This window comes from Clupea harengus, chromosome 3, assembly GCF_900700415.2.
Source record: "Clupea harengus chromosome 3, Ch_v2.0.2, whole genome shotgun sequence".
NCBI classification, from domain to species: Eukaryota; Metazoa; Chordata; class Actinopteri; order Clupeiformes; family Clupeidae; genus Clupea; species Clupea harengus.
In genome coordinates, this window is record NC_045154.1 from 23829684 (window position 1) to 23855404 (window position 25721).

The 25721-nt window shown below is 42.5% G+C and overlaps 2 protein-coding genes across 4 annotated transcripts in view; one reads left to right on the top strand and one right to left on the bottom strand.

Annotated features, from left to right (window-relative positions):
* zfpm1 (zinc finger protein, FOG family member 1) overlaps positions 1 to 5350 on the bottom strand; it is an 80903-nt gene extending 75553 nt beyond the window's left edge. Inside the window, exon 1 of one of the 2 annotated variants that reach the window (XM_031565115.2) lies at positions 4840 to 5350. In XM_031565115.2, the coding sequence (XP_031420975.1) occupies positions 4840 to 4879 (40 nt within the window). In that variant the 5' untranslated portion in view covers positions 4880 to 5350. The remainder of the gene's footprint in view (positions 1 to 4839) is intronic. The other variant, XM_012832564.3, reaches the window with a different exon arrangement.
* A 2490-nt stretch (positions 5351 to 7840) lies between these two features.
* LOC105904674 (carboxylesterase 5A-like) lies at positions 7841 to 25152 on the top strand. Of its 2 annotated transcripts, none has more exons than XM_012832583.3 (14): positions 7841 to 7988; positions 8839 to 9034; positions 9706 to 9844; positions 9987 to 10120; positions 10275 to 10428; positions 11564 to 11668; positions 12159 to 12260; positions 12385 to 12525; positions 12629 to 12712; positions 13376 to 13517; positions 13619 to 13768; positions 14425 to 14497; positions 14650 to 14790; positions 24854 to 25152. In XM_012832583.3, the coding sequence occupies exons 1-14, from the start codon at positions 7922 to 7924 to the stop codon at positions 24885 to 24887; spliced, it is 1662 nt and encodes a 553-aa protein (XP_012688037.2). In that variant the 5' UTR covers positions 7841 to 7921; the 3' UTR covers positions 24888 to 25152. The 2 variants fall into 2 exon arrangements, with proteins under 2 accessions (XP_012688037.2, XP_012688031.1); XM_012832577.3 differs by lacking the exons at positions 7841 to 7988; positions 8839 to 9034; positions 9706 to 9844; ... (8 more) ...; positions 14425 to 14497; positions 14650 to 14790 and adding exons at positions 16943 to 17050; positions 17457 to 17746; positions 19685 to 19880; ... (8 more) ...; positions 23239 to 23388; positions 24361 to 24433 and having other exon boundaries at positions 24713 to 25152.
* Positions 25153 to 25721: the final 569 nt, after the last annotated feature.

Below are 25721 nucleotides of genomic sequence, written 5' to 3' on the forward strand. Positions count from 1 at the left end.
TTGTGTGATTTGTGTAAAAAACAACCTGACCTAGGGTGTGCCAATAGTCATCAGCTACCTCATGTGGGGCAAAATTGGCCTTCAGTGGTGTCTGTGTGATTGAAGAATGCACACTGTACACACACTTAAAAGTAGAGATGAGTGCTCCTGTGTGCGTGTGTGTGTGTATGTGTGACATGTCAACTTGCACTAACATGTGTGTGTGTGTGTGTGTGTGACATGTCAACTTGCACTAAAGTGTGTGTGTCTGTGTGTGTGTGTGTGTGTGTGCGTGTGTGTGTGCGCATGCGTATGTGTGTGCGTGTGTGTGTGTATGTGCATGCGTGTGTGTGTGACACGTCAACTTACACTAATGAGCACTGTTGCATCTGTCCCCCAATCAGATATCTGCGAACAGATCACCAGTGCAAGCACTCTGCTGACTAGCATCTTTTCTCATTTCCTTCTGCACAAGCCTACGTGTGTTGAGGATTTTTACTTATTTATTTCATTTTTTTTTTTCCCGCCTTACCCCATTTTCACCACCCCAGCTCTAAACAGATTATCATCAGGGGAACATTTTTATAAAAATAATCATAATTCCCACCATCTCAGTGATATCTCCCTCAAAAATCTACAGTGAGTAATATGTGGTATTAAGTTTAATTAAATTAATCGACTACAATGGTTGTTAGGGGGAGGCAAACACACACGCACACACACACACACACACACACACACACACACACACACACACACACACACACACACACACACACACACACACACACGTGGAGGGGCGGAGAAGAGCAGAAAAGGCAAGAAAAAGCCCAAAAGCGGCAGTGTCTGTGGGTGGGTTAGAAGTGGGGTTGGTTGGTGTGGGGGGTTTAGGGAAACGCATTCACACCTATCATCTAATTATACAACAACATTAATCACATTAGGGGTGGAACTGATTGCCGGGGCTCGGGACCCAGACTGGTGCTCCTGCGTGGGCCTTTGTTATTGTAGTGGAGTCAGAGCTCCTGCCTGCTGCGTGCTGATAACAACTCTTATCAGACTTGGCGATCTTTATCTGCGTTGGAGATCGGGGCCCCGGGGCTTATCAAAAGTTCACATCGAGCTAAAAGCAGAACAAAGAAGGAAAAACACACAGGCAAAAGCCACCAAGGCACTACAGAGCAAGAGAGAGAGAGAGAGAGAGAGAGAGAGAGAGAGAGAGAGAGAGAGGGGTAAGGCAAGGGAGGGAGAGACAACCCAAAGACAAAGTCACACTATGTGGGAATTTTTTTAAAAGCTTTCTAACTTCCAATGTGGAGTGAAAAAGCTCATTTCCCCAGTGGAATGACTGCCTGACCTGGCTTTTGTCTTTTTTTTTAGTTCAGGTCTCACTCTCATTAATGTGAATGATGCAAAGGAAGACACCAAGATGAGGAGGAAACAGGAACTCGATTATCATCAAACTCAAGGTTACCAAAAAAAAAAGAAGAAGAAAGAAAAGTACTTCAAAGTACAGAAAACACAGTCACTTCACGTCTAAAGAGTGCAAAACACCTCTTCAAACCACATGACCCTGCAGAGGTCAATCTCGGTTCTCTCTGCCCCCCCCACCCGTGAACTCTGACCCTTGACCCTGCCAGTGTCAGCTGACACACAGGCCGGCTGAATAATTCACGGTTACCTCAAGGACGTCTGGATGATGTCAGCATGGCAGGGTGCTGCAGCACGCTATCTCCCAGCATCAGCCAGGGCTGGTATCTGCCTCCATCTGAATGCCTGCTTATCTGGCCTCACCATCTCAGTGTGGGAGCTGCTTTTAGACTCCGAATACATCCATCTGCCATTTCTGTATGCCTGCCTCTGCCCCCTATTCCTCTTATCAGCTCTGCCATCCTATTCTACTCTTATCTCTCTTCCCTCCCTCCTTTCTTTCTCTCTCTCTCTCTCTCTCTCTCTCTCTCTCTCTGTCTCCCTCCCTTCCTCCCTCACCCCGTCTCTCTCTCTCTTTCTCTCTCTCCCTCTTCCTCTCTTTTCTCACTGTCTTCACTCTCTTTCTCTCTCACTCACGTATCGGCAGCTACACTCAGCCAGTCACAAACAACAAACAACAACAACAAACAACAACAACAACAACAACACCACCAGCACCACCACAAACATGACAAAGATGAGAATGCAGCAGCCAAATGTAATTATAATGCGGAATCCGTTCCAATCGCCTGCATCTGTCTCACGCTCCCCCTTATCAGAGGAAGAGATCACTGTGGCTCTGCTATCGCCTTCCTCCATCTCAACAGACAAAATAATATATAAATATAAATATATAAGCCCTGGGTTCCAGCCCCACCGGGCCACCAGCTAATCTCTTCATCGGGGACGGATGGATTATCTGTTCCTGCCATCTTCACCACTGGGAGAGTGACGCACAAAGACGCACACAAATATTTCCTCTAACACACACTGGATTCTATGAAACCAGACACTGTAGTTGTAGGGCGAGTCTTGTAATCCCCCTGCATGTGCGTTACAAAGGCTCAATAATGTTCAGTTATTTTTGAATAAGTGACGGAAAACGGAACTCCGTGACCATGGCCGAGAGTCAACATGTCTGACGGGGCCTTGGAGATCATGGGAGAAAGGGTGAGAAGCAATGTGGGTTGTCCCCCCCCCCTCTCTCTATCTCTCCCTCCACCGTCCTCGCTCCCTCTTTCTCTCTCTCTCCCTATCTGTCTCTCACTCTGTCTTGTGTACCATGTGACCGCAGACCCATCCGGGCGAGAGGGCCGATAACAAAGAGGGCCATGACACCCATCAGAAGCCTGCTGCTTGGCTCTTATCTCTTGCAGTGTCTAGAGTTGTCCGCAGAGCTCATTAGTTTCATCAACGTTTACAGAGGGTGTGTTTTCAGAACCATGCATCTGCAGGGCTGCATGTAAAATGTTATACACTGTTGAAATACAATATATATTATGCTTGGGAGTTTCATTACAGGCAACAGACTAGTGCAGGGATGCCCAACAGAAAGAATGCACATTAACATTGTTGACAAGCAAACAAAAGCAAATTGGAAGTTGTAAGGTGATAATATACACCTCCAGTGTAACACCACAACACAGTAGACAAATTAAGTGGACAATGTAACCAGAAGTACAAGTACAAGATGCTGGAACACAGTCTCTATCGGCGTTTCATTATATGTCACATTATTTGTCCTATGTAAACTCTGCACCTTAGTTTTAGAAGATACTTATCATTGAACATGACACCTGTTTGGGGTTTTGTAGCAGTCGGCAGATGTAGCAGTAGATCTGCCTTTTACAACACTTTCCTAAACACGAAACGAGGCTGTGGAGAGGATATGACCAATAACTGGATGTGACTAACGCCTTCATTAGGAACACTACTTCAGGTCATTGTGCCGTGTCGTGCCGTGACTGCCCACTGGTGAGTCTGTTCCTCGCAGTTCCCTTTAAACAAACCTCGAAACCGCCTTTAACGCTCTGTGGTACATGTATATGCTAATGTTACCTTATCGGGCGATTTTTCTTCCCCTTTCAAGAGTCGCTTTCTGCCTTTGACTCGCATTAATATTTATTTTTGAACAGCCCTTTCAAATTCAACCTCCAAGATATTGCTACTGTGCTTATCGCACCGAATCATCTCCTCTGGATGAAGAACTGAAACAGCGTCTGGCACCAGAGCAAAACGACTTTTCAGCACTGCTGGGTCTTTTGAGAGAGAGAGAGAGAGGGAGAGAGAGAGAGAGAGACCCATTATTTTTACTCTGACAAAATATCAACTGTGAGATCTAAGCAGAGAACTGTGATAACCCTCACATTTTATAAACAGGAAGAACTTGTCAAGCACAGAGACGAAGTCGACCAGCTTAAGACAAGGCAGGAAAAGCTAGACCGGCGCCTGTGCATTACAGAGTTAAAAGGATTGATGAAAAAAGATCCAATTGTAAGCGGTTATCAGCGAGCGAGATCAGCTGGGCGCGCTATCTGACGCCCCATCTCTGGAAACAGAACTGAAAAGCCGGGGAGAAATGCAACGCCAGCCACAGTACAGCCACAGACAGAAAACAAATAAAAAAGATCCAATTTTAATCCTTATCGCCTCTAAGATCGGATCGCTGTTTATCTGCTTTCACATCATCTTTTACAGAGAACAGTGACGTTTCCACAACAGAATTAAACAGGAAACCACGGCCACAGTTCGGTTGGCTATTGGCAAAGTCTCTACGAGAAAAGCAAGCATATTCTAAGCTGTCCTTGCAATGTTTTAACTTCGGAACACGAATTCCAGTACGAAGTGCAATTTCCAGTGGGCAATTTGGATGGCAAGAAGTCTCAAAAGTTTTTAGCAGCACGGTATCTATTTTACATGTTTTTCATCATAATCACCAAGACACTGTTCACAAACTGTTAGGACGCAAACCATTAGGCCACTGTACCAAATACGATTTTCAGACCGTCAGTTGTGAGGAATGCAATTCCTTTTAATTACCAGGACGCTAATTTTCGTCACTCTAGAGTCTCTACAATCTGGCATGTGCTGCTTACATTACATCTCCTGAAAATAATTATTGGCATTACAATGATATACCAGGCTACCTATTGAGGAGAACCCTCGTTGTGTTGGTAAGTTGGAGATTGTTACTAGGTTCGCACACTTGATGCCCAAGGAGTGGGGTTTATATTTAAGGAATTAATATTTTCAGCTGCCAACAACCTATCTGAACAGTTTGCGGCCATGGAATCAGCAAGACAGTGCACTCAGAAACCCATTTCGACTAATGATTGCAGTCTTCAATGAGCAGCTGAACTGTGAATAATAAACTATTAATTTAAGGCTTACGTTTGATCTGCCGGGGCTTGCTCTGTTTCCTTCGAGACATGACTGTCCGTTGTCCCCTGGTATACGGCAGCGAAGTGATCAGTCCACGGAGAACTAGCAGCAGAGAAACACGGATCGATCGCCGTCCGGAGCTAACCGCATGACATGCACTTTGATATCAGCCGTAGGAGCTACCTGTGACCGCGTGAGCTTCTAGTTACGGTACTTTTTCAGTTGCTTCCCAGACGAGCGCTCCTACTTCCCCACGTCTCCGGAGCGTCGGTACTGCCACAACCAAACGAATGTTTCTACACAATGTCTCTGTAATTATTACAGTTTCGTGTCTGGAAAAGCTGGCAATGTTGTTTCTTACTTGCGTTAATTCCTGGTCCACACCCCCCTCCGTACTACTAAGTAGCAGTTCTCATTGGGAACCGTCAAATACATTAAACACAAGGGCTGATGATGAGCTATACAGAAACGCCTCTTCCGCGTGACGTAAGACGCACGTTCAAGCTATGCCCGCCTACGCTTTTAAGCAATACGAATCTTATAATTTCAGCAACACTATTGTCTGATTAGTCCAAAACTTACCTAGTCTATAATGTAGAGTTCACTCTTGACAAATACAAATATTGGCTTGATCCGAAACTTTTATTTGGTCAAGGGTTTCAATTTAAGATTAAACAATGTATCTTAATTTTTCTTTTATTTTAAAATCTACAGATCAATTATGTCACTTTGTCACGAGAGTCATATTACAGGGAACATCAATATATTTAATCTGCTCATTACTTAATGAAAACAAAAACAAAAATTCTCTAAAGGTATTTTTACGCTTTGTAGTTCTTCTAACAATAGGCTATTACACCTGTATATACAAAAACTGTAGCCTAATGTATTCCTTGTTCTTTGAAGTCAAAGTATTTGTAATTTCCTGGTAGAAATTATTGTTGATTATTGTTAAATGTGATCTGTCAACTCATTGCTACCATCTAGTGGAACCAAGACTGCAAAAACTGACTTCTTGAGGTCTGTTAGGTATGTGGAATTTCTTAAGTTGTACATAGAATTCCATAAATCATTTTAGGTCCTCTTCATACCCCACCACATTCTATCACAAGGACAAAAATATCATGTGCTCATACTGTGCAGATGTGAAAAAAAGCATATTAGTTAGCATATTCATTACAAGTAGTACATCGCTATTTTTTTTTCCAGTCAAAGAATAGCTATGTCAACACTGTTGTCATTGTTAACAGGACAATACACCTGTGAAACATGCTTACAATAACTAAATTAGGGTCAAGGTTTAATGCACTGTGTAACGTCATGCTTCATTTTAGTATATGTAAAAAGGGAAACGTAAAACAGTGGACTGATATGGATTCAGTTGATTTGTTTGTGTATTTCCTCATGTTCCCATTGTAGGCCCTAAGCTAAATTTAAATATTAAACCTCAAATCATTCATCATCCACCATTGACATGTTAATACCTAATCCCTACTTTTCATCCTCTTCTATGTATAATATAAAGTATAATAATAATACACTTTATTTGTATAGCACCTTTCATACAAAACAATGCAGCTCAAAGTGCTTATATAACATGTATTGTATGTATAATATAAAATAGAGAGCATTATAAATCAGTTCTTTGCCGTATATTATCTCACAGGTGAGTGTTGTCAGTGTCTATCTTGCACACGATAGCACTGCTTTGCCTGGGTTCTTTCTTCTAGAAATAAATCTAAAGACACTGCCTCCTTGCTGATGTCCTTTGACAATTGACTTTGCACCACCCCAGCTCTCCTAATGTAGTTCCCTAAATGAAAAAAAAAACATGGTTTCATATTTGATGCTCACCATGTCATCTCCTCAGGTATTTGTCACTCTTCAAAAACCCTCAGTAATTGGTACACTGACAAACTGTTTAAGATAAGTAGGAAGTGGCTTCAGAGGATTCAGGGTTAAGATTTTGGTAGGGCATGGTTTAGTTTACCAATATTTGCAGGAGGGTTCTAATTATGCTTGCTATGTTATGCTATGGTAGGTTGTTGTGTGGTGCCTTGTCCTAAGAATTTCAGTGCCCAGTCTGACCCTGTGTCATTCTGTGCATCGGACAATAAAAGACTTGTAACTTGTAACTTGTAATTGACAGTAAATCACAGGTCATTATCAAGTTATGTAAATGTTTGGAGAATATATTGTAGCGTGCAAGGGTGTTGCAGCGCTTTCATGTTAATTCTGTGCTTAATGTTCAGTTTTAGAATGTTGCTCTGCCTCCCTTTTCTGTCAAATATGTTGTCGTGTGAGAGGAGGATGAGAATTTCTCTCCTTTGTACGTCGCTTTGGATAAAAGCGTCTGCTAAATGACTAAATGTAAATGTAGAATAGTTTCGAGCAATATACAGCACACATTTTCACATTATGTTCATTTCAGCTGTTTATTTGTTCCCATTTTTCCTGATCCTCTCCACCTCCATCTCGACAGGTATTGGGCAACCAAGTCAATTTTCCTATTGTCACACATGAAAACACACAAGCCAATTATACAACTGCTTTTTGCTTTTGTTAAATAAAAATATTGAAAAGCGTTCCTTTTTTGTATGGAGTAACACAAGGTTCCTGTATTGTTAGAGTTGTAATGATAAAGTATCCCCTCTAGAGGGAAATGTTTTACAAAAGTGTGTGAGAAAGAGAGAGAGGGGGCAAGAGAGTGGTTGCAAAATTACGGAGATTTCCTAAAACACATGTCATTTTGCTACTATGGGCTTTTAGTAAACATATCCTCCAGTGCCACTGAAGAGAATATTGTAACCATTAGAAACATCACATACTAAAAATATATTTAGGCACAGTTAATTAGCCAGAAATACACCAGTTACCACTTTGGTCCTTCACAAACTGTTGGACCTCCATGCGTTTGTTTGGCCTACCTCAGGGAAATGTCCCAAATGTTGCAACTCTGTACTAGAGTAACTTGCATCAGAGAGTGGGACTGTGTTTGCCTGTGTATTTGTCTGCCAGTGTGTCTGCCTGTTGGGTATATATAGAAGTGCTTTTGCCATCCAGAGATTTCTATGTCATTACATCAGACACCATGACAGGGAATCTCATGAGCCTGTGTTTGCTCCAAACCTTAATCCAGTCCACACTTTCACTAACGGGTAAGTAACATATTCTCTTTTCTCACCGTATTGACCTATAACCTTTGAAGTCAGTAATAACAAACAGGAGTAATGTTGACCTGTACATATCAGCAATCATTCCATCAATGTCAGTCATGTGGGTAGTCCTATATATTCCATTGGAGGAAGATTCCATGGGTAGAACTTTATCACTGCTTAGATATAAAGGGCTGTTGTTTAATTTCTGAATGTTGGCCATTCACCAGAAAATGTGTTAAAGGTGACAAGCACTCAATATGCACTTGTCTGGCAGCAGTACAATCTCATCACATTCATAAACTCACTCATGAATTCAACGTATACACATTCATAAATGCAGCTCATTTTAATATGATCTAGAGCAGAGCTATTATGTGCACTAGAACTCAGCCTGAAGACGTTACCATCCCAACTCAGTGTATCAGTCTACAGTGAGAGTGTATGGTCAGGAACACCTACACCTGATAGCAAATATTTGCAGAGAGGTAGAAAGGTGTGGGGAAAGTGTCATACTGTTGAAGTTCATGTCAAATGACTTATTGCTGCTTAGTGGAGTAATGTTAGAGGTCAACAACTGTGATATTGATGGTATAAAAAAACAATAAAAACTGTGCTCTGGATTATTTTGATGTTTCTATGTGTCAGTGCCACTTAGAGAATTGATTGAATTGGTTGACTGAATTGTTCCAGTGCTTGCCATGCGATAGAATGGGAGAAGGAGAGTGAAGGATGGCAGTGAGAAGTATGATGTGATGTCCTTTGACACTTTACATGTTACATGTGACATTGAGGTAAGCAGCTAGTGCTGGCCTTGTGTTGTTAGTGTTTCTGTTTGCTGTGTGGTCTGCAGGTCCGGCTCCTGTGGTGTCTGTGCGTAATGGGACTCTTCGGGGTGCTTCCATGACTGTGAAAGGCTCTGATAAGCAGGTGCAGCAGTATTTGGGGATCCCCTTTGCCCGAACCCCTCTGGGCCCCCTGCGTCTGTCTGCCCCCCAGCCTGCAGAGTCCTGGGAGGGAGAGAGAGACGCCACACAGCAGCCGCCCATGTGAGTCTGTCTCAGCGCTCAAGCTCAATTCCCTACAATAACATCAAACTAGGATGCTATATTATATAAAAACGATATATGATTTGATACTGTAAGATGTTTTATTTGAGCGTAGGTTTAAAAGGATATTTTAAAATCTCCCATCTGCTCTCTTGGAGTTAGTGTTTTATTGTGAGAGGCCTCCCTGGCTAACCCTCAGGTTATGGCAAGCTGCTATACATTTTGCTGCCAGAATGGCAACATCCTTACAGAATGAATGGTCTTTTTTCAGGGAGGATTGAGTACGTTGTATTGAATGAAGATTCTCTAATTTCAGCATATTTAGTACATTCGGGTAAGAAGTACAGCTCTGTCTCTACAGCCCCTAGACCGCAGTGCGAACACAACCTCTCCTCTCTGGGCGGCCAGGTCTGCCTGTGTCTTCCTTTATCGATGGCGAGGCTGTGCTCACTGAGTCTGTACATTGTCAAGGTTGTCCTGAGCCTCTGTGATGTCAGTTGGTGTTCAATCACTGAGTCTCAGGACATGTTGGAATGGGGATTGTTCATTTTTAAGTGTTAATTTCCCCTTTTTTAGATATTTATAATTAGAGGGTATTGGAGCAACATTTTTGGATATTTATGATAAGAGGCTCTCTCTCTCTCTCTCTCTCTCTCATATACTCATAACAGGTGTCCTCAGCCTCTAGCTTTCGTTACACACATAGCCAAAGTCATGGCAAACCAGTTTGCCCTGCCTGGGATGTCAGAGGACTGCTTATACCTCAATGTGTACACTCCTGCTAAACCCTCAACTGGAGAAAAACTGCCAGTAAGATCCCCCTGAAGTGCATTAGCATACCCTGTAATTGAACATACCTTTTGTAAAGACAGTCTTAACCCTTTGTTATTGATGTGTTTATGTATTTGTTTGTTTGTTTATTTGTTTTATTGATTGTCTTTTTCATGCTCAGGTCATGGTGTGGATCCATGGAGGTTCGCTGTATTTGGGAGGAGCCGCCCAGTTTGATGGCTCTGTGCTGGCGGCCTATCAGGATGTTGTCACGGTGATCATTCAGTATCGTCTTGGGATTTTGGGCTATTTCAGGTAAATCAGAGATGAGCTCCAAGGGTTTTTAAGAGAGTGTAGTCTCCAAGTTATTTTCAAACTTGGAAACTGTGAAAGTGTTTTATTATCAAGAAATCTACCCTCATATTTATGTAGATAACAGAGTGCAGTTTTCTGTTTCTGTGCTGTGAAGCACTGGAGACAAACATGCCCAGGGGAACTGGGGCTTCCTGGACCAGATCGCTGCTCTCCAGTGGGTGCAGGAGAACATTGAGAGCTTCGGAGGAGACCCCAACTCTGTCACCATCGCTGGACAGTCAGCTGGAGGGATCAGTGCATCCATACTAGTGAGTAAAACTTCCTCATGTTAAAACATTATTCATTTGCTAATGGCTTTAATTGAGTGTACCTGTGCTGTGTTAGAAAAAGCTAGATTAATGCGACAGTGATCAAGCATAACTTTTTGGGACTGCTCAGGATACCTTATGCTAGATATCCCCTCAAAATGGCAAACCTGTCTCTGTCATGGTTTTCATCATTTTTAGGGGGAATCGTCAGTAGCAATCTATAACAAAATTATACTGTATGCTTATCTTACATACACTATAGAAACTATTAAAAAACGATTCAATTAAATTAACAATTTCTTATTTTCTTTGTTATTTTTGTCATATACAGATATGCAATGATGATTGCTGGGTAATATGTATCTTGTTGTCCAATGTCAAGTCTCTATTTGATAATGTGATGAGACGATACGATATAGCTAGTTTAGGCGCAGAATCTGAAAGTCAAGACCTACAAGCAGGCACAGTAGGCTACACCTGCCGGACGACGCCTTTCAAACATAAAAGTGGTGATGCATGATTTGATTTTTCAATGGACAGGATAGCCAGCCCATTCAGCCTCTCCTGCCCCATGCTGCCCCTCATGTAGGTCTTAATCCGTTTCAAGTTGGAAAAGAATCACTCGGCTGTTGCCCTGTCACATGTAATGTCAGAAACAATAGCAGGTGGATGTTACTTTACTTTGACCTGTTTACTTTCCCAATACAATAGCCAAAGTATCTAATTCGACCGTAAAAGCGTGTTTTGCGGGCGCACAATTTTTTTTTTCGCGGGGGGGGGGGGGGGCTTCAAAATATCCAGGCCCAGGGGCCCGTGGTTTCTTAATCCGTCCATGCATCCGGTAACTTGTAGAATACACAGGCATATTAATTCTAGATGTGACAGCAGACATTTGTTTTCGTGATACCCTGTGGGTGACAACTTGGTTGAGTGAAATATATATCTAAATGTCTTAACCTGTGTTCACGGGATCTGTCATTGTACAGCACAACCCCATGAACACAGCACAATGTATAACTGCAAACATGGAGGTCTTTTATCAATATAAGAGGAGGAGAAAGAAAATAAGCTAAGCCACTTCCTCTCATTTATAACAGAGGCCAGTCTACATCATTCTTTCCCCTCTGTGTCACAGCTCTTGTCTCCCCTGGCAAAAGGATTGTTCCACAGAGCAATTATTCAGAGCGGAGCCTCTACACTGGAGTCTTACTCCACCAAGACCCCCATGGTCTTTGCTGAGGTGAACATTGACTGGAGGCCACTGGCGTTCTTACACAATTTTATCACTGATTTTGCTGTAGTTATGCTGTTTGGTAGCTGATTATAGTGATGTGTGTCTGATATTTACTTGTCTTTTTTAGCTGTTATGTGCTCAAGAGAAGACATAGATACCATTCAAGCAGAAAGACATTTATACTGCACCTCATCCACTCATTCATTTTCTATGCACATATAGAATTGTTACTACTGACTATCTGGCTTCACTTGGAATAAGGCTAATTTAATCTTTTATTTTGTTCTTTTAACTGTTTTGATACCTTTATAATCCCTTATTTGTATATGTTCTACTATCTGCTCATTTGTAAAGTATTTTTAAAAACCAATACACATGAACTGTACTATATACACAAACTTGCCTTGCCTTGCCTAACTTGCCTAAATAGTTTGAGTGAAAGGTTCAGAGCATGCAACAGCTGGTCGTGTCCCTTTTGTTTTTCTTCTGTGGGAAGATGGTGGCAAATGCAACAGGATGCAACTCCAACTCAACAGAACTCATTGTGCAATGCATGAGAGAGAAGTCTGTGGAGGACCTCATCAATGCCACCCTTAAGGTAAGCTCTGGCTGAAGGCAAGGAGTGAGAAAATGCGTCAGAACGAACCAATTAAGGCAAACGCCCATATTGGAGGAACTAGCGACACGAGAGCTGAATGATCTTTCACATTGTCTCTGTACAGGTCAGAATCTTCAGGGGTGCAACTGTTGATGGCGAGTTTTTGACCGCGTTGCCAGAGGAGGTTTTAAAGGGAAAGGATTTCCAGAAAGTTCCAGTACTAACTGGTGTGACCAACCATGAGTTTGGATGGCTGCTTCCATTTGTAAGGAACTTCTGTGATATTTACTTCATCCCAATGCTTCTGACATGTAAGATCCTTCTGTTGAGGGTCTTTCAGATGTCTAAGATCAGTATCTCCCAAACAGGGTTTTGTAGCAGATGGATGGGAGACCGGTATGGACAGAGCAACAGTGATGAAAGAATTAGCCATTCATCTTCCCCCTACCATGGTGAGTCTCACACTCACTAGAAGTCCAGATTTTTTAGGTGTGGTTTGTGTGAGAGCCTAATTTGTCTACTTTGTGCTTCACTCTGTCTGGGCGTTCAGTTGCTAATTATTGTAATGTGTGTCTGCTCTTTACTGTCTTTGAGGACCCCTGAAACACTACTGCTACTGAACTACTCTCTTTCCTCATGTTCTCTTCTTTTCCACTCATGTTCACTGCCTCTCTGGAACTTGAATCACCACAAAAGCTCAGATGCAAACAAATCATTCTCTCTTCTCAAAAAGACTTTTTAAGCACAATGTCACGCTGACTATTCCTTATAAGATTAGGATACTGTTACTGTTTTCATCTCAAAATTTACATCTGAATCTCTGAATCTATCCTCTTTTCTGTCTCTCTGAAGTCTATTGATTTACTGTTGTTCATGTTTTTCTCTCAAACTTGCCAAACCTAACTTTTGAACACATGCCAAATGCTTCCCTCTGCTGGACAGACATACAACCTACAACCAATTCACTACCACAAGAACTTCATATTGCTACAAATAGGAAACCCTTTAAATGAATCAAATATTTAAACTGCATCTTCATCACATGGAGACATTAACAATTGTCAAAATAAACCCATAAATAACGTTTAACGTCATATTTTGCTGTTTTGTTGCAGCCAATAAAGGCCAAGGAGTTGGTTGTGGATGAATACTTTAAGGATGCGTGCACGATACAGGAGATGCGAGATCAGTTCACTGAGATGGTGGGGGACTTCTGGATGATTGTCCCAGCCATTAGAGAGGCTAGATACTACCTAAGTGTGGTTAATTTTATATTACACCGTATCACGGCTTTCCATAATTTTCCCCCGATCGATCTTCCAAAATCCCTCCCAAAATTCTTAATTTCCTTTAAACAGATGCTGGTGTACCCGTGTACATGTATGAGTTCCAGCACAGGCCAGAGGTTCATAAGGACACCAGACCCAGCTTTGTGAAGGCTGACCACGCAGACGAGCTCATGTTTATCTTTGGGGCGTGCTTCTGGAGCGGACACATTAAAGTCACAGGTATACATCTCTGACAAATGCAGCTTCACAAGAAGCGTGGTCCACAAAAACACTGAACACAAAGGTGGACTGATCTTTCTTTTTGAGCGTCATGACAACACAGCTAAGTAGGAAGCTTCGGCTGTTTTTGCAGCAGTCTCTGCAGCCTCTTGTAAGATTACTGTCCACTGGGATGACTCTGCTCGTGTCTGATGTCGTCTGAACAGGGACATTCCATATTTCAACACTGCACCCTGATACTCCTCTGAAACAGGGTTTGGCAGCCTGTCAACATCGTAAAACACTTAAAGGCTCCACACAGAGTATTTGCCAGAAAGGGCAATATGGGAAAGGTTCTTTTGAAAGGTTCTTTTCTAAGTTTGTTTGCATAGGAGTGCCCCAGCTGTAGTTTCCCATGTGTGTTTGTTTGGGTGGGGGGGGGGGGGGGCTAATGGATGTGGGGGGGTTGAACTTTGGCTCCACAGGAGAGGACCCAGCACCTGCTGTTGGAGGGGGGCACATTACACCACACCACAGCTCATATGTACACAGCGGTGAGGCTTCCGACAGGTCCTTACACTATCTGCACCTTAGGCTGCTTGCTTCAGCTTGCCATCCATCAAGAGACATATCCATTCTGTCTGTCACATGTTTTTATATTTGTTTTCATGTTCCAGGAAAGATCACAGAGGAAGAAAAGCAGCTGTGTAAAACTCTGATGGCTTACTGGGCTAACTTTATGCGTACCGGGTGAGTTGAGCTTCATGTTATTCCATCCCGTCCCATTCCAAGTAATTTATCTATTTACAATAGAAATGCAACAACAACCTTAAGAGCCTCCCATGTAAAAGTGCTTTGCTCAGTTGTACCCCTGAGAATAGTGGTCTTGCTGTGTCCTCCAGGTCTCCTAATGGTCCTGGCCTGGTGCACTGGCCTCTCTATGATGCCAGCAACAAGTACCTGAACCTGGACCTGCAGCAGAGTGAGGGGCAGGACCTGAGGAAGGAGAAGATTCAGTTCTTCACTGTGGAGCTGCCTAAGAGGCTCGCTGTAAAGCAGGAACTGCTGTTGTAAAATAAACTGAAATGCAGTGAAAAAGTAAACGTACTGTAAAAATATGCAACTGATACGTAAAGAACGTAGAATACAGTCAAATAATTTCCATGTATTCACCAATGTAAACCAATAACAAAACATAAAGTACATAAAGAAAGGTCTTTGAGGATCCATTAAAACAAGTGAAATGACCCATGGCCATTTATCTACCTATCCTGAGGTTCTGATTGGTGTGTGACCAATTCTGACTCGACCAATTCTGAAATGTGTCTTAGTTGGGTTCGAGCTGTGAAGAGTTAAGTTCATTATATTGAATGGTAGTGCTTTCTAAATGAGCACATGATGCAGCCAGTGATATATTAAGGGATTTTTGTTTAGAGTTTTACACAAAAGGTTAAACAAATCTGAATCATGTGTGAAAACGGGGGAAGTAGTGTTTTTATAGTTTTGAGAAATGGGTCTGTTTTTTGGTAGATAGCATCATGGTTTGGGATGTTTAGTTAATAGGCCTAGTTACAGTGTGTAAGCAATCAAGAAAAACTGTCATTTTATTTTTTTATAGCTACATTGCACTAGCATAAGCCTTTCATAACAGCTTGCATAGGCAAACATGAAAGCGTTTGTAAAAAGGCTATGTTAGCCACATCAGTCAAAGTCCTGGAAATGAAAAATATATTAAAGGGAGGAATTAAAGATAACAGGGCTTTTTCAGGAGTGAGCTGTGTGATCATTATGAACTATCCATTACACATTGGCATTCTCTACTTTGTTAGTGGTGTATATGGCTATATATATATATATATATATATTAATATTATATATTAATTTAAGTGTTTGTGCGGCAATATCCCACTTTGTTTTATCAGTAAGGAAATCAGTTGTATTTCCTCCCACATACTTATGAGTTCAGTGTAATGGAGTAGTATGGTGGAGATAGATCATGTGGAATAGTACCAGCGGTTGTACAGGAGAGGTCGATGTCCCCTGAAGAGGTTGGAAAGGGGCGGGGCACAGGGAGCTGAGCCCAGACGGTGCAGATACAAGCCCAGGGCGATGTCCTCTATGTAGATGGGCCGGAACAGTCTAGACAGCTCCATTATTTTGGCAGGCAGATCCATGGAGAGGACATAACAGAAGCCCAGCGTGTAGGGTGGGAACATGGGATCAGGGTACACCTCTTCGGGAAGGAACCACTTGGAGTGTGGGCTCCTGTGGACCACCCCCCTTGCCGGGACACACTTCCTGTGATGCAGTGGTGTGTAGGCGTGCTGGGGTCTGCCAGCAGACCTTCCAGGCTTTGGACGATGAGGAACACGTCCGAGTCAACCTTGGCGGTGAAGGAGGCCTGCGAGCAGCGAGAGGACAGCCACTCCATCATGAGGAGGGTCTTCAGGGTCAGGTTGCCATAGCTGCCCTGGAGAAGGTCGTGATGCCGCTCCTGCTCCTGTTGCAAGGCTGACTGCAGCTGCTGAGCTCCTCCTCTTCCTTCTCCACCAGGCAGGCCCAGCAGGTAGAGAGCAGCAGCCCAGTGCGGCCAGCCCAGATGTGCTCACTACCCCATGTCTTATGGATCACCCCCCTGGTGGCCAGTTCGGAGGGAGCCACAGGTACCAACTCTTCAGAGAGCACCTCCCTTCCTAACTGGCACCTTGACTAGCGCTTAACTTGCACTTACAGCAGTTACATTCCTGCACTTCTTTTTCTTTTCTATGTCGTTTTTCTATCTCTTATGTAAAGTAGTATTTATTGTTACACAAGGTTTTTATTGCTCCTAGCTTGACTGTTCTCTCCCTTGTACGTCGCTTTGGACAAAAGCGTCTGCTAAATTACTAAATGTAAATGTAAATGTACCATAATGACCAGGAAAGGCTTCAGCTCTTGGTATTTGTGATGTTCGTCCAGGACGAAGGTGTAGTTGCCTGGGTACACTACATAGTACTGACTCAAGGGGTTGTCGTTGGCGACCAGCCCAGAACAGGTATCTGTCTCGGTCTTTGAAGATCCATCTCTGAGGTTTTTGGAATGCTATACCCTTTTTGACCATGTGGGGCCCTCAGTGTTCCCGTTTGTCTGTCACATGTGTGTTGTCTTTATTGCTTCATTGTGTTCACCTGAGCCTTGTTTGCTTGCCTTTATAAGCGGCCTGAGCGTTTGTGTTTTGCTCAGTCTTGATTTGACACCCTTTGCTCACATACAGGTAGAGAAGTGACACTGGTGCATGCTGGGAGGCACAACTCATCAGCAGCTGTGAGTTAAGATGGCAGGGCTCTTTCTAAGCTAAGTGAGAACAAAATCTGATGCAAAAAAAAACAAAAAACACACATATGCACAAGCTTGAACAAAAGCGGTACGTGCTAGTCACAGAATAATTTAACTTCTCCATGTTTGGCTGTTGGGTTGGCCGTGTCTCTACAGAGCCGCTGAAACTAACTGTAAGAACTTATGCAAGAACTAATACATTACTGGCTAATACAGACATGTCTTTTATTTGTTCATTCATTCATCACATGCATATTGTGTAGGGTTTGTGAAGGGTACTTGATTGAAAGGGATTGATTCTGATATTGCTTTCAACTAAATTCATGAGATTTAAACTGGCAGAGTATGGGTTAGTTGAGCCAGTCTAAAATGTCCTCTTTCACATTGTTTACAGTATCGCCACTGGAGTCAAATCAATGGATGTGTTGCAAAACCAGCAGCTGCCAAAGGCCATTTTACTCTGTGACCCTTGCTCTGTATCTGTTTGTGTTTATTTGCTTGACTAAATGGTGAGAGGTCAGAGGCCAGTTTGTGCAAGGGTAAGAGTCTGGAAAGAGAGTGAGAGAAAGAGACAGGGATAACTCCTGACTACATTGCTGCGCTGAACAGCCACGATGAGGGGTGTTTTAATCTGTGTGTTCCTGACTCTATCGGCTATTATTCAAACATCACTCGCGCAATCAGGTATGTAAGGTCTGTATGTATGCAAGTCATTTGCCCTGGTATTTGTGTTGGGAGGAATTAGAAACTCTATTTGTGCTATACTGTTTAGAGCATGTTTTGTAATGAAAGGCTTTGCTACACTTTAGGCTAAAATTCTCCATACAAATGGAGGGTTATTAGAGAATTGTAATTTACCTACTCATACTTAAGATGGTGTTTTGTGGTTGACATATGCACAATCTTGTCACGTGATCCTTCGCAATCAATTCAAGTAAGTTGTATTTATTTACATAGTTCCATTGACAGTGCACATATGAGCAGAACCCAGCTCAGTGCTGGGGGCCAGAGCTGAGGAGAGCGACAGACACTCATTGGGCCAGAGCTGAGGAGAGACAGTCAAGGGGCCAGAGCTGAGGCGAGAGACAGACACTCATTGGGCCAGAGCTGAGGAGAGACAGACAGTTCTAGGGCCAGAGCTGAGGAGAGACAGACAGTTCTAGGGCCAGAGCTGAGGAGAGACACACAGTCAAGGGGCCAGAGCTGAGGAGAGACAGACAGTCATTGGGCCAGAGCTGAGGAGAGACAGACAGTCATTGGGCCAGAGCTGAGGAGAGACAGACAGTCAAGGGGCCAGAGCTGAGGAGAGAGACAGTCATTGGGCCAGAGCTGAGGAGAGAGACAGACACTCATTGGGCCAGAGCTGAGGAGAGAGACAGACACTCATTGGGCCAGAGCTGAGGAGAGAGACAGTCATTGGGCCAGAGCTGAGGAGAGACAGACAGACAGTCATTGGGCCAGAGCTGAGGAGAGACAGACAGTCAAGGGGCCAGAGCTGAGGAGAGAGAGAGACAGACACTCATTGGGCCAGAGCTGAGGAGAGACAGACAGTTCTAGGGCCAGAGCTGAGGAGAGACAGACAGTTCTAGGGCCAGAGCTGAGGAGAGACACACAGCCAAGGGGCCAGAGCTGAGGAGAGACAGTCATTGGGCCAGAGCTGAGGAGAGACAGACAGTCAAGGGGCCAGAGCTGAGGAGAGAGACAGACACTCATTGGGCCAGAGCTGAGGAGAGGCAGACAGTCAAGGGGCCAGAGCTGAGGAGAGAGACAGACAGTTCTAGGGCCAGAGCTGAGGAGAGACAGTCATGGGGCCACAGCTGAGGAGAGAAACAGACAGTCATGGGGCCAGAGCTGGTCCAACCCATGCTGTTTACCTTGTGGGCAGTAGCATGCTAACATTAGATGGCTGGCTCAGACACCTCGCAAATCCCCTCAGACGTGTATTTCAGTTACAATAACAGGGTTTTTACATTGCACAGTGTCCAATAATTGGTAACTTAAAAAAAAAATCTAAGCAACCTTTATGTACAAATACGACCATCTACGGAGTTTGGTCCGCCATCTTTTTTTATTTTATTTATTGCTTTGCGACACCCACCAACGGACAGAGAAGCATAAAGGTTCACAAGTCCATCGAAGCAACTGCCACAAAGGCTAAAATATGCTTCTACGACTGCGTTACTGTGTGGCAACGCAGTTGCTGCGACTGACTCGTGAACCTTTATAGTTCTCCGTCGGTTGGTGGGTTCGCAAAGCAATAATAAACTGTAATAAACATTATATTTTTATATCGGAAATCTGTTTTCTGGGTGATTTCTGTTGTGTGGCTCCCATCAAGTCAAAAGAGCTTCTCCACGTAAGGCAACCTAGAGTCCCAGCTCTTTAACTGGTTGGCATAGTTGGATTAACACTGCCACTTCATGTTACACTGAGGTAAATAGCTAGTGCATGTTGCATGTTCTACTGAGGTAAATAGCTAGTGCATGTTACATGTTCTACTGAGGTAAATAGCTAGTGCATGTTACATGTTCTACTGAGGTAAATAGCTAGTGCATGTTACATGCTACATGGAGGTAAATAGTGTTACCCAAGTGGTATTAGTGCTCACTGTGTGGTCTGCAGGTCCGGGTCCTGTGGTGTCTGTGAGGAATGGGACTCTTCGTGGTGCTTCCATGACTGTGAAAGGCTCTGATAAGCAGGTGCAGCAGTATTTAGGGATCCCCTTTGCCCGACCCCCTCTGGGCCCCCTGCGTCTGTCTGCCCCCCAGCCTGCAGAGTCCTGGGAGGGAGAGAGAGACGCCACGCAGCAGCCGCCCATGTGAGTCTGTCTCAGCGCTCAAGCTTCAGGCATGGCCTACAGTTTCTGCCGAACTATGACCTAAATGTCTACTGGAGTAACATTTACTTTTCTTTTGTGTGGTTGCATGGTAAAGGTGTCTTCAAGATCCAGACATTGTCACATCAACAGCAAAAGCCCTGGTCATGGTATTTACCCCTCCAGGCATATCAGAAGACTGCTTGTACGTCAATGTGTACACTCCAGCAAAACCTTTATCAGGAGAAAAACTACCAGTAAGTATATCTTCCAGCAACTGATTTTTCTAACTTTTGCACTGAACTAAATGAGTAGCCATATTTTTTTTTTTATCCACACTATTGGATGGTGAAAGAAATCCACAGTATTGTTGAATTCTCCTATCAGATTGTAAGCATGGCTATGTCTATAGGATTTTCCTTTCAGACACTCTTACTGTCACTTTTAAAACATATAGAAGTGCCAACTGTAGTATGAGCAGACTAAATTTAAATAAAAACAATATACATCAAAGTCTAGGAGGCACACATTTGATCATTTAGCAGCCTGCATTGTTTTCACATACCGGTAATTACAATATCTCACAATTGAGGTCTAATGAGAACCTATGCAATAACATATATCACAAGGTGTGTTCTTGTTCTGCTAAGGTGATGGTGTGGATCCATGGAGGGGGATTGTACATGGGCGGAGCCTTCCAGTATGATGGGTCTGTACTGGCAGCCTATGAGAACATAGTGGTGGTGGCCATACAGTACCGCCTTGGGTTCCTGGGATTCTTCAGGTATCATGATGAAACATGCAGTAGTTTGTGTGTGGCCTGTCTATATATGACATGACCCAGTTCCTGGTGTGGCTTCCGAAGAGGCATGTTTTGCTCTTCTTGATTTTTTTTTTTTTTTTTTTGTGAAGATCAAGTGATTTAAAAATGTCACTTCAAAACATCCTGGTGTAGTAAACAGCATTGTCTTCTGTTTCTGTGCTGTGAAGCAATTTTTTTTCAACTTTGGAAACTGAAAGTGTTTTATTATCTACCCTCATATTTATGTAGATAACAGAGCGCAGTTTTCTATTTCTTTCCTGTGAAGCACTGGAGACGAACATGCCCAGGGGAACTGGGGCTTCCTGGACCAGATCGCTGCTCTCCAGTGGGTGCAGGAGAACATTGAGAGCTTCGGAGGAGACCCCAACTCTGTCACCATCGCTGGGGAGTCGGCTGGAGGGATCAGTGCATCCTTACTGGTAAAAAAAAGTGCTTTATTTTTCTGCTTTTAAACATTCAAGTTCAAGGAATTATAATTATTATGTCGGACAATCCCACACTGCTGCCTGGTGACCCACAGCACCTACCTGCCGACTCAGCAGTTTAATTACGTGTCATCAACGCATAGTTCTTTTCCACTATTTAAAAAAATGATACTGTAAGAAGTAACCCCCCTACATGTAAGTACAGTGGAAAAAAAGCTCAACAACAGCTGCATGTTAACTGTTACATTCCTGTTTTTGCCCCAGATCCTGTCCCCATTAGCCAAGGGGCTTTTCCATCGGGCAACTCTTCAGAGTGGAGCGGGTACTCTTGGGGCATACACAACTAAAACTCCTCTGGTCTACGCTAAGGTTTGCCACAGGAGGAAAAAAAACATTATTATATAACAATGTTTTTACACATACAAATATATGGTATATATGTTTAAAAAATGATGTATGAGTAATACATGTATATTAAACTGAATCAACTAAATTCTATTTTATTCTATTTATATAGCGCCAAAGCAATACAATTGTCTCAAGGCGCTCACTCTAATAAGTGGACCAATGCTACAAGATCTGTGTTTTTTTTTTTTTCCATGGACACATTAGCCACAGGAAGATAATGTCATTGGTCAGTGGTACATTTTCTTTCGTCTCGTTTGTTTTCAGATGGTGGCTAATGTTACAGAGTGTGACTCCAGTTCAACCGAAGAGTTGGTCAAATGTATGAGACAAAAAACCCCTGAAGATTTCGTTACAGCAATGAAAAAGGTGAGATTAAACTGTAACAACACTGAATTTCATCAATGTCAGAGAATCATTCAGTAACATTCAGAATCTGGATTGAATTGAAGAAAAAAATCTTCATGGGTGGCGTGGTGGACGGGGTGTTTTTGAACGATGTGGCTGAAGAAGTTTTGAAAAGCAAAGACTTTCTGAAAGTCCCAATTCTCGTGGGCGTGGTGAATCACGAGTTTGGATGGATACTTCCAAATGTAAGTGATTCAGATTGTATTGCATTGTGTACATGAACTGAAACAATAGATTTGAATCATACACTACCCCATGCAGTTTGACGTGGTGTTTCATGATGTGTGTGTTTTCTCCCAGGCTTTCGCTCCACCCGGCTGGCATCAGGGGATGACTCGGGAAACATTCCTGGCAATGGTCAACACTTTCTTCTCTGCAGGGAAAGTAAGTCCTCTCTCTCCTGTCAACAAAGGAGACCACTGTGTGATGTCTTCTGGTGTCTGCATATGTCTATTCATTGGATACATTTTTTTAGGAATATACAATGAATAGAGGGTAAAACTTTACTTGAACCCTGTTTCATAAGACTAAGCAAGATATGTTTTGATAGATGGTATGTCAAGTCCTACCATACATTTGATGTCAAATAATTTCACAGTGTCATGTTGCCTTAATATGTAATTTTCATGACAACTCTTGTAGATGCCACAACACCTTTTGTGACTTGCTCCTAATCCATCCTTGCATATCAATGTTATGGCAATTACATATTCGTCTACTAATAACTACTAATGTCAGGAGATGACATCTGCCATAACACGTATATGTCATGGTTATGTCAGTCTTAAGACGCAGGTTTCAAGTAAACTGCTATCCAAAAACGTTCGGAAGTTATGTCAACTGTGCCACCTATTGTGAGTGTGGTGCACAGAAATAACCTGTTTTTTTTATATTCCTGGTTTGATTAGGCCACGGGTGCTAATGAGTTGATTGTGGATGAGTATCTCAAAGATGCTCACACCCCAGAGGACATTAGAAATGAGTTCACTGAGGCTCTAAGTGACCTGTTCATGGTGGTTCCTATCATCAAAGTGGCTGGATATCACAGAGGTGAGTCAGGTGAAAGATATTTTGGTGCGTATCCCTGGGAGCACAGATACTGACTGAAAGATATGGCTCTCTGTGCTGTGGTGTGAGTTCAGATTAGGCATCTGAATAAATGTCAATAAAAGTCAAGAGTGCAAAAACATCCTGTAGAGATAGGTTGTCTTAGGAGACCTGGGCCAACATTGTCACCTCAGCCAGGAATGTTACACATACGCCACTGGTCACCTCTCCTCCTCTAACCCTAACCACACAGATGCTGGTGTACCTGTGTACATGTATGAGTTCCAGCACAGGCCAGAGATTTATAAGGACACCAGACCCAGCTTTGTGAAGGCTGACCACGCTGACGATGTCGGGTTTGTGTTTGGTGCCTGTTTCTGGAATGGACACATTAAAATCAATGGTAGGTGATCACGCATGCTCATCATAACTACATATTTTTATTTTACATCCTTCAAAAGTATGCCTCAGTCCAATTTTAACATCAGTTGCTCAGTTCTTATCTGTTCATTTTGAGTGTCAGTAAAAGAGTTCTTTCAATCCTTAAATACTGGAATTACAAACCATGTTCTCAAATACTTTGAGAAATTGAAATCAGATGATCTAAAAAAGAGAGACCAGGGTTTCGAATCCGACACACGGCCATTTTCCCAATCCCACTTCTAGTCTCTCTCTCTGCCACTCGTTTCCTGTCACAAAAGGCAAAAAGATCCAAAAATAAACTTTCAAAAAAAACATTAACAACACTACCAAGTAAAAAATCCTAATGAAAGTTGAAACCACAAGATATGCTCCATTTCATCCAGTTTGTCAATGATTCTAGATCATATGAAAGGTGACAAAGTCTGAGGGAGGAAAAGCAGGTAATCTATAAGTATACAGGCCTGTCCACTGAAATGGCTGGGCCGCTGAAAGGTCCAGTGAATAGGCCTTCCACAACTCTGCTTTACCCATATCAACGCATGTGCGTGCTCTCTCTCTTACATAAACACACGAATGCAAACCAAGAGACTCACAACATAGGCGCATACACACACTTTGTTTGAGTAAATTTCAAAACAAAATGGCTTGTTCGTTCTGCAGCAATTATATTCTTTCTCTGAATAATATGAACAGTCGTAATACTATTCCAAAATGATATCAATCGGACTTCCATAGATCTACAGGCTACATTTTACTAAAGCAACAATAAATAAAATAGTTATCTTTGTTTTTTTTTTTAACAAGTAATATTTAGGTTCAAAATAAAATGCGGTTATTATTGCTTATATTTTATTGCTGGCCTCCATGGACCATAACTCACCCACCCCCCCTTATAGGCGGTCTTGCAAACATTTAATGCTATTCATATAGTGCACCTGTGTTTTACTTGCAGGTACGACCACAGAGGAAGAGAACCAGCTCTGCAAGACGATGATGGCATACTGGGGAAATTTTGTTCGCACAGGGTCAGTATACCATTCACATTAAACACACATCTTGTACTGGTACAACTCAGTTGAGTTAGTCTAATTCAAATCAATAAAGTTTGTCTTTGTATGCAAGTTGTTTTATAAGCCAACGTAGTCCCAGTGGAGCATGTCTACTTTGGACAAATGTGATGTTTAGTTTGAGAACACTGTTATTTTTAGGTAAAACGTGCTAAATGTCCAATTTAGGAGCCTCCCATGTAAAAGTGCTTTGCTCAGTTGTACCCCTGAGAATAGTGGTCTTGCTGTGTCCTCCAGGTCTCCTAATGGTCCTGGCCTGGTGCACTGGCCTCTCTATGATGCCAGCAACAAGTACCTGAACCTGGACCTGCAGCAGAGTGAGGGGCAGGACCTGAGGAAGGAGAAGATTCAGTTCTTCACTGTGGAGCTGCCTAAGAGGCTCGCTGCAAAGCAGGAACAGCTTCAAAAGTAACAGTAGAAGATAAAACAACTCCTCATTGCATGCAGCAGTCCAGACTATGTGCGAAGATGTTTTAGTTGCAAAACACACTCACTATGAGAACTCTAAACTCCCCACTCAAAACCATGTAATCTTACATCTAAACCACAAGTGTAGATGACCACAAGTTAATAACTCTGAGCAAATGCATCAGGAAGTTTTAAGTTAATACAGGCTCTGAAGATTTTCAGCAATCTGTCTTATAACAACAAAATTGTAATAAAGTGTTTATAATGAATTTGCACATGTTGGTTTCTGTGCATTGACTTCATGCCCATGGCACATTGTCCGCTCCTAAAGAAATGTCTGGCAGAGAACTGCTTAACAGTAGACCGTAGGATTTAGAGAATTTATTTCAAAAATAAAATGAAGGTTATGTATTTACAACAGGCAAGACTGTTTTTTTTTTTATTTTATTTTTTTAACAGTGTTTGCAATAATTAAAAACAATATTCTGTTTACAGTTTTTTTTTTACAACTGCTTACACACATTTTCTTGGTATTTTTTTCGAAACACTGCTTTCAAAATTAAATGATCATAAAATGGCAAACACAGCTGTACACACTAGTGTGATAAATCTAAAGCATTCTTATCTTTGTTAGGCTCATGCCTTTTGAAATAACAGTGTTTCAGTGCAATCTGAAATGGTTAGAATAGACTGAAAATACAAACACGTCAACACAAGACATTACAGTACAAATGTCAGCAGTTTTCTGAAACATTGTGGACCAGTGTTGTTCATGGACAGCACTACATGTTTTGCCTTTTCCAGTGTAAGAATATAGAAAATACAAAGTAGTCATTAA